Genomic DNA, 17266 nt, shown 5'->3' on the forward strand with positions numbered 1-17266 from the left:
ATGTTCACCAACTTATTTTATTTTTTTAATCATAAAAGTATTTTATTATTTTCCAGTTACATGTAGAGATAGTTTTCAACATTTGTTTGTTTGTTTGTTTTGGTGAGGCAATTGGGGTTAAGTGACTTGCCCAGGGTCACACAGCTAGTCCATATCAAGTGTCTGAGGCTGGATTTTGAACTCAGGTCCTCCTGACTCCAGGGCCAGTGCTCTATCCACTATGCCACTTAGCTGCCCCTCAACATTTGTTTTTATAAGATTTCAAGTTCCAAATTTTTCTCCCTCCCTCCTTCCCTTCCCTCCCCAAGACAGCAAGCAATCTAATATAGGTTATAAATGTACAATCACATTAAACATATTTCTGCATTAGTTATGCACCTATTCTTTTAAAGCAGCAAATAACACTACCAGTGCAGAAGCTGACTGAACTGTGTACTGGCTGTGTTTGTGGCTGACAAAATTTCTGAAAGTTTAACAACTGGTTCTTGCAAACGAATATGAACTGGCCCCAGGACACCACTGGTTGTAGGGGAAAGTAGGTGATATAATAATGCAAGAAAGGAAAAAGCATCAATGGAATATTTAAAAACACAATAAAACAGAAGAAAGTTTAGAAGAGTCTTGATACTATCATGCCAAATTTATATTGTGAGAATCAGGGTACCACCCCCTACTGAGAAAGGCATTGTGAGAACCAGGGTGATGACCCCCTGAAAAGAAAGCATGTGACTAGCGTCTGGAAGCTGCCTGGCTTCCGGAAGTTACATCTATTCATAGACCACCTATAAGTCATGTCAATCAATGAACCAGCCAATTAGCTTGGAGCTGTGTGTGAGGACCGCCCCTTTTCTGGTCCCACAGGAAACTTCCCCTTGAAGAACGGGCTCTTTTCCTTCAGGAACCAGCTTGTGGCGGCAGGGGCAGGGGCAGGCAGAGTAGACAGATCTCCTAACTTTCAGAACTTCACCTGTTCTCTTTAGAAGTGTGGATTGCTAGGTGAAGGTGGCTTTCTCCCCCTCTCTCGGCTAACCCTTAATATGCTTTAATAAATGCTTAAAAGCCTAAATTGTTGCCGAATTTATCAGTAAACTTAGCTAGTTCTACTCCTCCACACTGGGGGGGGGGGCACAGATAAGGCGACCACACATTAGATTTTTTTGGTTTGTTTTGGTTTGTTTTGGTTTGGTTTTTTTGCAGGGCAATGAGGGTTAAGTGACGTGCCCAGGGTCACACAGCTAGTAAGTGTCAAATGTCTGAGGTCACATTTGAACTCAGGTCCTCCTGAATCCAGGGCCAGTGCTTTATCCACTGCGTCACCTAGCTGCCCCATACATATTAGATTTTAAACTTTTACACACACACACACACGTAAACAAGCTGTACATGTTGAAGTTCAGTTTTATACACAACCCTTTTTTTTCTTTTTCTTTTCTTTTTTTTGCAGATCAATGATGGTTAAGTGACTTGCCCAGGGTCACACAACCAGTAAGTATCAAGTGTCTGAGGCCAGACCTGAACTCAGGTCCTCCTGAATCCAGGGCTGACGCCCCATCCACTACGCCACCCAGATGCCCTCTCCTTTTCTTTTTGTACTTTGTATAGGATATGATTCATGACAGTAGGGAATATCTTTGGCAAGTGTATGTCTTTTTTGCTTTATTCTTCATTTAATATTAATAATTATAAGATTAATAAACAAAGATATCTTTGGTGGTCATATCTAAAATGGAATTTTATATGATCTTATCACATGCATGTGTGGAAATTTATTTTGATTTGGGGACCCTACCTTTAGGCTGAGATTAGAAAGCCTTAGGCCCTCAGGGTCTCTTCTGTGTGGGAGGTACTGGTGCCCCTCCCCCTCTGCTTCAGCTGAGCCAAAAAGCCCCATGGGCTGTAAGACGCTAGGTCAGACAGCTGGGGGGAGGGAGCACTAACTCCCTCCACCCTGAGTGAAGCTATCTGAGAGATCCTGGGCTAATCCAGGCCCAGGCTCTGGTGTAGCCTGTGCTGAGCCACGGGATGCTCCAGCGTCCCCCCAGCCCCAGCTGCAGCTCTGGCTGATGGATTAGCTTGGTCTGTGGGGGCTCAAAAAAAAAAGCCCTGAGATTTGAGTGGAGATAAGAAAGATATATATAGTCCTGGGAGTGAGACAGCAAGGGGACGCAGACAAGAGGACTGGGGGCCGGCAGACAAGAAGGAATGGGAACAGAGAAAAGAGAAGCCAAAGGACAAGACTGATGGAGCAGACAGACAGACAGAACAGGAGGCAGCGGAGAGCACAGAAGCGGACAGCACAGGGTACAGGTTGGAGCAAGTGAAGATTAAAAGAACAGTAAGGAGAGGAAAGTTAGAAGCAGGGAGATTTACAAAGTGAAAGGGGTTTGCAGTTGGTGAAAGTAGCTGAGCAGTGAAAGTATAACATACCCTAAGGCAAGAGGCAGCTATGGCCCTTATTGCATTAAAAAAGTTCCAGGTCCAGCAGGTGGAAAGAGATGCAGTGGAAAGAGACCGCAGGAACGCAGTCAGGTTGTACATTTTATTTCCCTGTATTCATAATTTTAAATTGTATCTCATAAATAAATTTGGCTTTGATTATTTAGTTAAGAGACTTTTTAATCCTCTGCTTATCAATTCTGGGAGTGGAGCAATGTGGTAGAACTTTATAAACGGCCCAGACTAAGTTAATAGCAGTCAGATAGCCAGTGAGTCAAAAGTCCCGAGATCAGTCCTCCAGTCAGCTTTAGCCCCCAAATTAGGCTAGTCCTTCAAAATATTTTCACATTTGAATGGCGACTGAGGCAGGACTTAAGGCCCAATTATAATTTCTCTAAGCTTATAATTTTTCATATTATCATAATTTTTCATAAGTCCAATTATATATTTTTTCAGATTAGATTAGTTAGTTATAACTAATCTAGGAAAAAACCCTAAATGCTTGGTCTCCAGTTCTCTATTCTATGGACATAGACTACAGGGCTAGCACCTCACAAATGCATTGTGGATGGCTCTGGGTAAGCCCCTTTGTGAAAATTTCTAAGTCTGACAAAGGAAAAGAAGACTCCAAGCCATAGAAAGATAGGTTTATTGAGAGAGGATACCTGTCTCACAATAAAGCCAATCTCAGGTCTAGGACCCGAAGACCATGGGCAACAGGTCCCCAAAGTTTTTATACACAAACAAGGCTAATAGGTATTTAATCAATATTATTTTTAGGTACACAACATAATCAAAATAAGGCATTTCTGCAAGGCAAACATACACAAAGTGATACAAAATAAGGCTTCCACTTATGAAAGTCTCCCAACTAGTGAATGACCATTCCTGATTGGTCTATCTAGCTCAGGAGTTACTATTCTTAGTAGTTGACCTTTTAAAGTTATGGACTTTGCAGAAACATTTAAATGTAATATGTGGATAGCCTTACTAACATCTATCTTACCTAAACATTTATTATTGACTTAATCTACTAGAAAAGAACATCTAAATATATTAAATCACAATTTTAATTAATTTTTTTTTGTAAGAGGCAATGAGGGTTAAGTGACTTGCCCAGGGTCATATAGCCAGTAAGTGCCAAGTGTCTGAGGCTGGATTTGAACTCAGGTCCTCCTGAATCCAAGGCCAGTGCTTTATCCACTGCACCACCTAGCTGCCCCAATTTTAATTAATATACTGATTAATATCCGAGTTAAATGACTTATAACTAAGGGGTGGGGAAAATCTCACTCACAGCCCCTTCTACTGAAAACAACTGTGCTTGCTGATCTAGTTACCTTTGTGACTGGAGTAGTAAGGATTTAGGGCAGGGATTACCTCTCAACCAGCACCTCTGTGTAGAGTCAAACCAATGAGAGGCTCTTCAACCATGATTATGACATACAGAGAATACTTTCTTTTCTTCCTTAATCAATGATATTTTCAATTAACTAGTTTTAAAAAATCATTTTCTTTCAACATGTCATGTTAATTTATTGTATCTTATTTTACACACAGCTATAATTAGAATAGAGTTAGATTAGATGATCCCTAATGTCACTTCCAACTCTATCTTAACACATAAAAAATATGCAAACAGGAAGTCCTCTGGACAATTTCTAAGCTTTTCATTTACCCTCCTCTAGCCCAGTGTCTGTTACAAAGCAGTGTGCATATAGCCAAATGCTTCTTTTTTCCCTCAAATTACCCCTTATTAATATTGATGTCTGTTTACCCTGATTCCCAATTCTTTTATTCCACTTACCTTCCACTCTCCCTTCTTTTTCACCTTCCTTATCACATCATGCATAATCTCTTTAAAAGAAAAAAAGAAAAAGATCACATATTAGTTAACTAAAAAAGAATATACACACAGTTTCCCAACAACCCCCCTCCACACTTACTACATGGACTAAGTCACTTATTTTCCCATGATGACTGACCCATATTCTGAACATGTTAAAGATACCTCTCCTTTCCCCACTAAGTTCCAGTAGTAAAAGAAAGCCAGTCAAGTAAAATGTTATAACAAAGGAGGAAACCACAAATTGGTAGATACATAAAGAAAGTCTCCCTTTTTTGGAAGGAGAGAGGGGTGCCTGGTGTGGAAGGGCCAATAAAACTTCAATTGCTACAATGCTTGACATAATATCTGGCCTCTGTAATTCTATAACTCCTCTTATTATGTGTACAGGGTTATGGTTTTGCTTTTTAGAACTTTTAATTACAAGTTCTATATTTTCCTACTCTGAAGAATGTAAATGAAATCAATATTTCTTGCTATGGAATGCATACATACATAAACACATTTATACACAGCTATATTAATAGGTAAAGTCTTTATCCCCTTCTTAGGATTTGTGTATTAGGAATTTACTCTTCCTCCCCTACAGAATCTGAGCTAACATTTCACATATTTAATGCCAAAGAAGAAAATGAAGTTATCTTCTAAAACCTCTGATCCCTCACTTTTTTGGGGGGGGGGTGAAGCAATTGGGGTTAAGTGACTTGCCCAGGGTCACACAGCTAGTAAGTGTTAAGTGTCTGAGGCTGGACCTGAACTCAGGTCCTTTTGAATCCAAGGCCAGTGCTCTATCCACTGTGCCACCTAGCTGCCCCTTGATCCCTCACTTTTACATTTTTTCCAATTACATGTAAAGATATTTTTTGAGTTCCACATTTCTCTCCTACCCTCCCTTCCCTCCCCCCTCCCAAAGCCAGCAAAAAAATCTGATATAGGTTATACATTACAATCCTGTTAAACATATTTCCACATTAGTCATGTTGTAAGAGAATGAGAACAAAAGGAAAACAATACAAGAAAAAATAAATAAGAACAATAATAAAAAAGCAACAACAAGAGTGAAGATAGTATGCTTCAATCTGCAGTCGGACTCCATAGGTCTTTTTCTGAATATGGAGAGCATTTTCCATCATAAGTCTTTTGGCATTGTCTTAGATCATTGTATTGCTGAGAAGAGTTAAGTCTATCACAGTTTGATCCCTCACTCTAGAGGCCATTTTTAATAGATAACTAGCATGTGACCTGTTAAGGCTAATTGTCCCTTGTTTTTTGTTCTCACCCCTAAAATCAGTGGAGATAGTGCAACTGTCACATCACCCCGGCATGGGAAACAGCCACATCATCACTACAATCTGGACAGAGATTTGGAGGCTCACTGTAGCCCACACTCATTTCCAGACAGCCGTAAAGAATATTTTTAATAACTCTCCTTTGGATATGTAAGTTTTGTATAGGTTTCCTTTTCTCCTCCCTCATGTAGATGCTTGGGCTATTCCACAATCACTCATTTGGAGGGGCATTTGTCACCATCTCTAAAAGAAATGAAATGAGCATGAGAAACACCAAGTCTCCTAACTCTTAAACTCCTCAAATTCAATGACAGCTATGTAGTGCAGTGCATTGAGCACTGGGGTAGGAATCAGGAAGACTCATCTTTCTGAGTTGAAATCCAGCCTCAGACATTTACTAGCTGTGTGACTTTGGGCAAGTCACTTAACCCTCTTTGATTCAGTTTCCTCATCTGTAAAATGAGCTAGAGAAGGAAATGGCAAACCACTTCAGTATCTTGCTAAGACAACCACAAACTGAGTCACAAAGAGTTGGAAATGACCAAACAACAACAATAAATTCAAGGAACTCTCATTCTAAGTGCATCAGTGAATAATCCTAATTTGGGGGGGGTAATTTTTATTGATATCTTTTGGTTTTATATCACCTTCATTTCCTAATTTATACCTCTCTCCCGGAGATTTATAAAAAATAAAAAAGAGAGAGAAAATCCATTACTAGGCAAAACTAAACACATGTGGTACGTCCTCCACCTCTGCAGAGAAGGGAGAGAGGTAGATACTATATCACTTCTTTGAACCCAGGCTTCTTCATTATGACCACACAGCATTCAGTTTCAGTTTTCTTACTGGTGTTGCTCTTTCCATGTATATTGCTGTAGTCATTAGACATTCTGCTTTCTTGGTTCTGATACTTCATTTTTGTATTCAACAAGATTTAGGCTAAAGTGTGCTGGATCTGAAGCTGGTGGACCTAGGTTCTAATCTTGGTTCTCCATTTACTAGCTATGACATTGAGCAAATCACTTAATCTCCTTAAGGCTCAGTTTTCTTATCTGTAAAAACAGATGGCTGAACTAGAAGGCCTTGAAGGACTCTTACCTATAAACTTGTGATCCTACAAAGTCTTCCTAATCTTCTCTGGATTCTCAGTCCAAACTGTTTCTTACAATGCAGTAATAACATTTCATGTACCACACTTTGTTTAGCCAGCCCCCCAATCTATGTGCATTTACTTTGTTTCCAAGTCTTTTACAAAAAAAGAATGCCGCTACTAATACTTTAGTATATGTGGGAACTTTCTATCTTTGGGAAATTTAATTAATGGTGGGCCCTCTGGGTCAAAGGACTCACAGCAAGTTTGAAAGATAGATGTAAACATCAGATATTTTAATCACCAAGCCCAACTAGAGTAAGTGCTGGAGCAGGGTTTAATGGATGTTAGCATGTAACAAGCCCCAACTTAAGACAGTCCCTAGGCAGGCAGCGTCACTATTTCTTTTTTTCTTTTTTTTTTTTAAACTTTACAACAAGTTAACAAATATGAAAATTTTATTTTTGGAATATGTGGATGGATATCTCTCATCTTGCCCCAAAATACAGGGAGCCCCTAAAAATGGTCACTATTTCTAACATCCAGTTTAAATACTGGAGTGAATCAAATCACCGCTGAGGCTTAAAGACACACCCAGCAAATTGGTAAAGATAACAAACAATGGTAAAAATCAATGTTGGAGATGCTGTGGAAAAACAAGTGTACTAATACACTGTTGGTAGTGCTGTCAATTGATCTAACCTTTATGGAAAGCAATTTGAAACAATGTGACTAAAAATCCATACCCTTTAACCCAGAGATCCCATCACTAGACAGATATCACAAGAAAGTATAAGATAAAAGGATTGGCCCCAAATATTCACAGTAGGAAAGAACTGGAAACAAACTAGATTCCTATTGATTAAGAAATAGCTAAACAAGTTGTGTTACATGAATAATTAGTAAGTTGTATGGAAAAATGAATATGAAGACTAGAGAAGCATGGGAAGACTTCTATGAAGGAAGGAAACAAACATTTATTAAGCTCTTACTGTGTGGCAGGCATTGTGCTAAGTGCTGAGGATACAAATACAAGCAAAAAACAAATTTTAAAACCCAACCCAAAACCATTACTGGAGAGACACTACATCAAATTGAAAAGTAGAGGTCTGGAGGTGGGGAATGAAGATACCCTAAGCTGGGACATGGTTTTGAAGTTTGGAAGCCAGGAACAGGGCCAGGAGTAGAGTGAAAGCCATATTGGGCCCCTCCACAAAATGGAGGCTCTAGGAAGAACTCACTAAGAGGAGAAGAAGGCAAGTTTTACACAAAGATATTCTAAGTTGAGAAGACCAAAGGGGCATCTGGGTGTTCCAGGACGAGGAGACCCCAGGTGCTGAGAAAACTGATGCAAAGTGAAGTAAGCAGAACCAGGAAAACAATATACATGGTTATCACAACAATATGCATGGAAAGAACAAGGAAAATTGAAACTGAAGACTATGTACTTATGACAAAGCTTAACCTAAAAGAAGAGATAAAAGAATACAAGTTCCCTAACTTCTTTGCAGAAAGGGGAGACTATGGGTGTGGAACACTGAATATGATATCAGGTTTGACTGATATGCTAGCAAATGTTGACAAAATGTGAGGAATTTTTTCCTCAATATCTTTTATTCTTAACATAAGAGATTGTTCTCTGGGAGGGGTAGAAGACAGGATATATTAGGAGATAAAAGTCATAGAGGACCATAGATTTTGAGCTAGAAGATAATTCAGAGGTCATCCAGTCAAACACCTTAACTTTACAGATGAGAAAACTGAGGCTCTGAGAAAGGTTAGGGAACTTTCCTTTATACAGTAGATATCAGACATGGGATCTAACCGTGGTCTTCTTGACTCCAAGTCCAGAATCTATTTACTATATCATAATGCCATTATGATGTAAAAACAAAAAATATCAATAATTATAAAATACTGATGTTCTTCTCCCAGCCTTTTCACTAACTCCTTGGTTAGTCTTAGACAAGTTATTTTTTCTCAGTGCTCCTCAGTCTATTCATCTATAAAATATAGTAACCAAAATTGAAAATAGGTGATGCCTAATCTTGTTTTTGTTAGCTCTAAATATATATCTTAAAAGCCCCTAGATTTGAATTTTGATTACCCCTTAGTATGAAAGAAAATTATGTACCAAGAATACTTTCTTAGAGAAAATATTATTGAGGAATTAAACAATAAATCAAAACAATTTCTCAAGGATTGATAATAATGACAATCAATAACCTAACTAATTTCCTTTCCAAAACTCTGAGGATAAAAAGTCCTGGGTGTTTGCAATAGCCAGTTCTGGCCCTTGTCCATCAAATGAAGCTTCAAAACAAGGATTAGAGCCCCTTTTAGAAACAGGAATCAAGTATCTTGAATTATTTGCTTATAATAATCCCTGGCAACCCCACTTCAAAGCCCTTTTACCCCTGATTAATTTATTTTAGCTCAACCCCATATTCTTCTATGGCCAAGGTAGGTTCCTTGACCCTTCCCTTCGAGTTTTTGTTGTACTACTCTGATACAGAGTCTGTGCCTTTAAGGGAAAGGCCTTCCCCAAAGCCATTTAAGGGATGTGAGTAGAAGTCTGAATCTATTAACCCTACAGGCAAGCACTGTAAACTCAAGCAGGTTACTTTTGCAGATCCAACTTCTAAGTAATCACTAAATCAACCTAACTTCTAGATAAGGGCCAACAAAAGATCAGAGGACTAGGACTATCTGAGGGCATTTCTAGAACAGTCAAATATCTCACTAAAGTACTTAAGAGGTATTAGACTCAGAATTCAGTCAAGATCTACAAGAGGCAAGAATACATTATTATTCCTAATAACTATTATATTATGTTGATGATAACTTATAGAACACTTTAAGCTTTACAAAGTCCTTTCCTCTTAGGTGGTGCAGTGGATAAAGAACCGGCCCTGGATTCAGGAGGACCTGAGTTCAAATCCAGCCTCAAACACTTGACACTTACTAGCTGTGTGACCCTGGGCAAGTCACTTAACCATCATTGCCCTGTCAAAAACAAAACCAACAAAAAAAGATCTTTCTTCACCACTGCCCTAGGGAACTATTAAAAAACTTCCTGTCATTCAGCTGTTTCAATAGTGTCTGACTTGTGTGTCCTAGGTAGCACAGCTAGGAAGTGTCTGAGGCCAGATGTTGCTAAATAACTGCTTATTTCCTTCCTCCCTTCCTTCCTTCTTTCCTTGGCAAGTCACAACCCTGTCTACCTCAGCTCTTTATCTGTAAAATGAACTGGAGAAAGAAAGGGCAAATTTACTCCATTATCTTTACCAAGAAAAACCCAAATGGGATCATGAAGAGTAAGACATGACTGAAAAGTGACTGAATAAAAAAAAAAGTGTATAATAACTTTATAAATATCATCTCATTTGAACCTCACAACACCCTGGGGTAGGCAGTTGCTATCATTATCACCATTTTACAGATGAGAAAACTGAGACTGAGGTTAAGTGAGTTTCCCAAGGTCACACTAAGTATGAGGCCAAATTTAAACTCAGGTCTATCCACTGTACTACCTAATTGTCTATAACTGGAAATTTTTACACCAAAAGAAAATTCAGTTGGGGGAGATAGGGAGCTGGAGAAGTAGTGTTTTTAATTGCATTAGGAGAAAGTGATATCCAACCCCAAAGAATCTGGCCTGTGTCCCTACAGTACAGTCAACAGGCCTTGACCCCAACCCAAGACAAAGAAGAGTCTCACAGAGACCATAGGAGAAGGGCATTATGCTTACCAGACCTTGGGGATGATGGCTTGGGACTAGGTGGGAGAACAATGGTGGTCACATGAACAATATGCGCCAGTGAAAGACTATAAGTGTGGGGAAAGTTGTAGGGAAGAAACACACTCTTCTCTAGTTATCTTGCCCAAGTTACAACTCTGGCTCAAATAGTAGCAATCTAAAATCTTATGGTGGGGGTAGGGGGGTGGAAGGATACAAGATCCTAATTAGTCAACAACCAAGTGCTCTTCAAACTCATAGTCAACTTTACAGACACAAGTTACCTTGGCCTGAAAAATTCATATACACAAGTGTGTATGTATATAATGCACACATACATATATGTAAACATATGCTTCATTCACACACAAAAAAATTTAAATTGTAAACCCATCTGGGCAGATATAATATTAGATTTAGTGTTTTGTACTATACCATTTTTATTTTTCAAGAAACATTTGGCTACATCATTGAGCAATTTAGAGGAGTAACATAATACAACTCCTATCAATATTAAGTTAAAATATCCGTTACATAAGACTCACCCTACTTGGTGCTAACTTTAATACTTAATGAGATAATGGACTTTGAGCAGTTGGAAAGAAATATGTAAATGATGAAAAATAAATAGAAATGAACCCAAATTTTGAATCAGAACCAACACACCAAAAAGTGCCACCAAATAGCATATACAGGTAGCAATCATATTAAATGTTAATGCAAGGAATCAAATACACTGTGTAAGAAACAAAAATCAGACTTTATTTGTTATTACTTCAGATTTTTTAATGCTCAAATGCAATCTAAAAAATAGGCCAAGCAATGGGAATCTTAAAAGATATGGAAACAGATTAACCAAATATATGATTTCAAATGTCATCCTGATGATTTACATCTTATACCATCAAGAAATTAGTCAAAATAATTTAAAAAACCCACTACTATTCATTTGTTGTTTGAGAACCCAAGCAAAATTCCTAATATTATATAATACTAAATAATTGCCAACAGCTTCCTGCTTTTTTTTTTAGGGTGAGGGGAAACAAATGGAAAAGAGTATAGTCTAGCTTGGCTTTCTGAAAAACTAATCCTTCCAAGTTACACTACACTCTGCATACTGCTTAAATATGTACTATAATTCATAGACTCATAAAATCTTAGAGTGGAAAGAAAGAAAGCTTAATGATCACGAAGCCCAACCACCTACCCAATGCAGGAATCTCCTCTGTAGAATTCTTAAAAGAGTCATCCTGCCTCTATTTGAACATTTCCATCAGTTCATGACTTTTTAAGACAACCTATTCATTCATTCTACAGCTGGATGGCTCCAGTTTTCAGATCTTACCTTTAGATTGAGCTGAATTTTTTCTACAAGAAGGTCATGCCTGTGTATCCATTTCATTTTTCTTAATAAACATTTTTATTTATAGTTTTGAGTCGCAAATTTTATCCCTCCTTCCCTCCCTCCCCTCGTCCCTCCCTGAGGCAGTAAGCAATCAGATATGGATTATAATTTGCAATTATGTAAAACATCACCATATTAGTCATTTTGCACAAGAAAATTTGAATAAAAGGAAAAAATGAAAGAAAGTGAAAAATATCATGCTTCAGTCTATGTTCAATTAATATCAGTTCTTTCTTTGGAGGTGGATAGTATGTTTCATCATTAGTCCTTTGGGACTGTCTTGGATTATTGTATTATTGAGAATAGTCAAGTCATTCACAGTTCTTCATCAAACAATATTTCTGTCTCTGTGCACAAAGTTCTCTTGGTTCTGCTTACTTCACTATACATCAGTTCATACATGTCTTTCCAGGCCTTTCTGAAATCATTCTGCTTGTCATTTCTTATAGCACAATAATATTCTATCACCATCATATACCACAGCTTGCTTAGCCATTCCCCAATTGATGGGCATTCCTTTGATTTCCAATTCTTAGCCACCACAAAAAGAGCTGCTACAAATATTTTTGTACAAATAGGTCTTTTTCTCTTTTGGGGGATGTCTTTAGGATATAAATTTGGCAGTGGTATTGCTGGATCAAAGGGTATAACACAGTTCTATAACCCTGTGGACATAGTTCCAAATTGCTCTCCAGAATGGTGGGATCTTTTCACAACTCCACCAACAATTAAGAGTCCCAGTTTTCCCACATCCTCTCCAACATCCAATATTGTCCTTTTGTGTTATATTTGCCACTCTGATAGGTGTGAGGTGATACCTCAGAGTTTTTTATATTTGCATTTCTCGGGGGCAGCTAGGTGATGCAGTAGAGCACCGGCCCTGGATTCAGGAGGACATGAGTTCAAATCCAACCCCAGACATTTGACACTTACTGGCTGTGTGACCCTGGGCAAGTCACTTAACCCCAATGGCCTCACCAAAAAAACAAAAATTTAAAAAATATATATAATTTGCATTTCTCTGATCAATAGTGATCTGGAGCATTTTTTCATATGATTATAGATAGCTTTGATTTCTTTGTCTGAAAATTGCCTAATCATATTCTTTGACCATTGATCAACTGGGGAATGACTTGTGTTTTTATAAATTTGATTCAGTTCTCTATATAATTGAGAAATGAAGCCTTTATCAGAGATATTTGTTTCAAAAATTCTTTCCCAGTTTTCTGCTTCCCTTGTAATCTTGGTTACATTAGTTTTATTTGTGCAAAAACTTTTAAATTTTATATAATCAAAATTATCTATTTTATATTTTGTTTTGTTCTATCTTCTTTGGTCCTAAATTCTTCCTCTGCCAATAAATCTGATAGACGATTCCATGCCAATAAATCTGATAGACGATTCCTCTGCCAATAAATCTGATAAACGATTCCATGCTCTCTTAATTTGCTTATGGTATCATCCTTTATATGTATATCATGTACCCATTTTAACCTTATTTTAGTATATGGTGTGAGATGTTAGTCTATAATTAGTTTCTGCCATACTGTTTTCCCAGCAATTTTTGTCAAATAATGAGTTTTTGTTCCAAAAGCCTGGCTCTTTGGGTTTATCGTATACTAGATTACTATAGTCATTTACTATAGTGCAATTTCTACCTATTCTATTCCACTGATCTACTTCTCTATATGGGTATCCATTTTAAACATTAACAGAATGGGGCAGCTAGGTGGTACAGTAGATAGAGCACCAGCCCTGGATTCAGGAGGACCTGAGTTCAAATCCAACACCAGACATTTGACACTGGTTGTGTGACCCTGGGCAAGTCACTTAACCCCAATTGCCTCACCAAAAAACCAACCAAACAAACAAACAAACAAGCAAACAAATAAAAAAAACCATTAACAGAAAATGAGAAAAAAAAAGAGAAAAAAAAAAAAGAAAGAAACACGGGGGCAGTTAGGTGGTGCAGTGGATTAAAGCACTGGCCCTGAATTCAGGAGGACCTGAGTTCAAATCTGGCCTCAGACACTTGACACTTACTAGCTGTGTGACCCTGAGCAAGTCACTTAACCCTCATTGCCCCGCAAAAAAAAGAAAAGAAGAACGGAAGATGAGAGGCTGAGGGGAGTCAGAGAGGACTTCCCATGCATCAGGATCATGTCCTGTCTCTGACACGTATCAGGTATATGACCACGAGTCTCTAAAATCTTTCAGTGTCCCACATGAACTACTGTTTTGCATCAGTGAAGGAAATTTCCACAGTAGGAATTTCCCACACTGATGAACTCATAGGTATGAACCAAAAAGAAAAAAAAAAGTTAATGAAATGAAATGCCTCCATCACACACACATACAAATGCATATGGTCATCCTTTAAGGGCAATACTAATAACTCTTCTTTGCTCAGAACTGACTTGCTGATACCTGAACAATTTCTTCTTCTCTTTAATGTTTACAGAGGCAGGAAGCTGACAACATTTGTAATAACCATGTAAAGCATAGACAGATAGTGAATCCTGTGCTCTTCTCAACCCCTTTTCTTCTAGAAATGAGCATTCTATGGTCTTGTCAACATGCCTCCTGTGAAGTGGGATGCAGAAACACACACACACACACACCCTGTACTTACTGCCAAGCAACATAAGCAATTGCCCTAAGGTCAAGACCCCTAATAGGCTGTTAGTGTACATCTTTAAAATATGTCCCCTACTAACTTTATATACTGTCAGATGTGAACCTCTTCTCTGGTTGGTTCAGGACCAAAGAATGAACCCATCTGAGCTTTAATTTTAATATCCTATCTGCACAGATAAAACTTTCAGCTTTCACTAACTTGGCAGAGATGTAAGCAAAAATATAACAGGTTCTCAGAAATTTCAATTAGTTATATTTATACTATCTTTGTTTGGAAGCCTCAAAACTTGAAGACTTTTGCAAGGCTACATCATGTATGTCTAAATTCGCATAAATAATAGCAGTTCAGTGAAATATCAATAATTCCAACTCTTAACAATTTGGAATTTTTGATAGTTAGATGAGACTGGGCTGAGGATTCCCTTTTCTAAGCAAACCTGCCCTTAGACATAGTATAAGTTAATACTAAATAAAATCACTGGACTAATATTTAAAATATTTGTGAACAATATACCAACATCTCACATCAAATACCATAAGTTCAAAATGGGTACATGATTCAGACATAAAGGGTGGCACTATAAGCAAATTAGGGGAATATAGAAAAAAATTACCTGTCAGACTGAAGAATAAGGGAAGAGGTCATGACCAAATAAGAGACAGAGAAGATCACAGGAGACAAAATGGATAATTTTGATTTTGTGAAATTAAAGGGTTTTTCCACAAACAAAATCAATGCAGCCAAAATTAGAAGCAGGAAAACTGGAGGAAATTTTTACAGCAAATTTCTCTAATAAAAGTCTCATTTTTCAAATATATAGGACACTGAGTCAATTAATAAATGGCCAGGTGGTTCCCAGAAGAAAAATCCAAACAAGTCATATGAAAAAATACTCTAATACTTTTAAAATTTTATTTTTCTTGGGGATTTTTTTGGTCTTTTTGTTTCACCTGACTAATAGGGAAATATGTTTTTCATGACTGCACATGTATAACCTATATCAAATTGCCTGCCCTCTCAATAATGGGAACAGGAAGGAAGAAAATTTGAAACTCAAAATTTAAAAATATGAATGTTAAAAATTTTTACATAAAATAGGGGAAAAAATTTTAATGCTCTAAATCACTAATAATTAGATGTGCAAATTGAAACAACTCCAAGATACCACTTCACACCCATCAGATTGATTACTATAACAGAAAAGGAAAATGACAAATGCTATGGGGATGTGAAAAAATAGGTACATTGACGTACTGTTGGTGAAGTTGTAAACTAGTCCAACAATTCTAGAGAATAATTTGGAATTATACTCAAAAGGGTATAAAACTGTGCATATTCTTTGATCCAGCAATACTACTACTGGGCCTGTATCCCAAAGAGATCAAAGAAAAAAGGAAAGGTCTATGTGTATAAAATCATTGGAAACTGCCTATCAATTGGGGAATGGTTAAACCAGTTGTGGTAAATTATTATGACAGAATTTGTTCAGTCATTTTTCAGTTTTGTCTCACTCTTCAGGACCCCTTTTGGGTTTTCTTGATAAAGATACTAGAGTGGTTTGTCATTTCCTTCTCCAGCTCATTTTACAGATGAGAAAACAGAGGCAAACAGGGTTGAGTGACTTGCCCATCCTCAAAAAGCCATCTTATAACCAAAAAAATCTTTTAAAAGGAGAAAGAAAAAAATGCATCAAAACCAATCAATACACTTAAAACTATGTAATATGTGATGTTCTACTTGATCCCCACCTTGCAAAGGAATCAGGAAAAATGTCTTCCTACTATGTTTTATTTGGGGACAAGCTTGGTCTTTATAATTTTGCAACATTCATTTTCAGTTGTTTTGTGTTTGTTGTTCTTTCAATTTGCATTATTGTAATCACCATGTATATTGTTTTCTTGGCTCTGCTTACTTTATTCCGCATAAGTTCATATAAGTCTTTCTATGCTTATTCATATTCATCATTTTGTTAAGGAAGGCGGGAACCATTCAAGGAAACATCATATGATAAAATACATTAAGTCTGTTAATAGTTACCTGATTTCTTTGACCGTACAACTTCATAGTAATGGGATTATTATATATGACAGAAACATCCTAACCTTCTGACACTTTGGATTACTTTCGACATTTGGGAGATGGTCAAAACTTTAGCTCATTCCTATAAATAACTGATGTGTGAAATGCTGAGCCTTAGCATCACATTTACAGAAAGGTTAGGCATTATTATACAAATTATCTTTCATGGACTTGATAGCAACTTTTCTCCTTTAGATTTCCTCTTTTAACAGTCTAGCTTCTCTCTTTTTCACAAAGTTTTGAAAAGTTAAGAGAAAGCTTGACTGAAAAATTTCTAATACAAAGTTTTTTCAGTAGGGGAAAACCCTTCCACCTAAATGTTTAAACAACAGGACTATTATAATTTGTCCTTAGCCTAGACTCATCATAAGCCTCACCTCACCTTAGATGTTCTAGTTATACAAGTGAAGTTAACTTTACTTAGAATCATAAAATTTTCATGCTGGAAATGACCCTGGAGGCCAACCAGTCCAATCTTTTTCACTGTTCTTTGAAGGAAGATTTAAAGGATTTTCACAGTATCTACAAAGAGCAAAAATGAGCAAAAAGAAAAAAAAGAAAAAATTTCACTATCTTCTAAATATCAAAAGTTTGTTGTATGTAAAAATACTAAAGAACTGTGCTACTTGTTTTGAAATAAAATTACAACGTAAGTCACCTAAACCACATGTCAAAAAAGGCAGTGGGACTAAAAAATTATCTCTCTGAGCGAATATGCCATGTCTATTGTCTTTTGATTAC

General features: G+C 37.2%; 1 protein-coding gene across 2 annotated transcripts in view; it reads right to left on the bottom strand.

The window, feature by feature from the left end:
* Positions 1 to 17266, bottom strand: part of STXBP1 (syntaxin binding protein 1) — an 86782-nt gene that overhangs the window by 47680 nt on the left and 21836 nt on the right. For both annotated transcript variants that reach the window (XM_043982692.1, XM_043982693.1), the window contains exon 2: positions 4244 to 4293. In XM_043982692.1, the coding sequence (XP_043838627.1) occupies positions 4244 to 4293 (50 nt within the window). The remainder of the gene's footprint in view (positions 1 to 4243; positions 4294 to 17266) is intronic.

Source organism: Dromiciops gliroides, chromosome 2 (assembly GCF_019393635.1).
Source record: "Dromiciops gliroides isolate mDroGli1 chromosome 2, mDroGli1.pri, whole genome shotgun sequence".
NCBI classification, from domain to species: domain Eukaryota; kingdom Metazoa; phylum Chordata; class Mammalia; order Microbiotheria; family Microbiotheriidae; genus Dromiciops; species Dromiciops gliroides.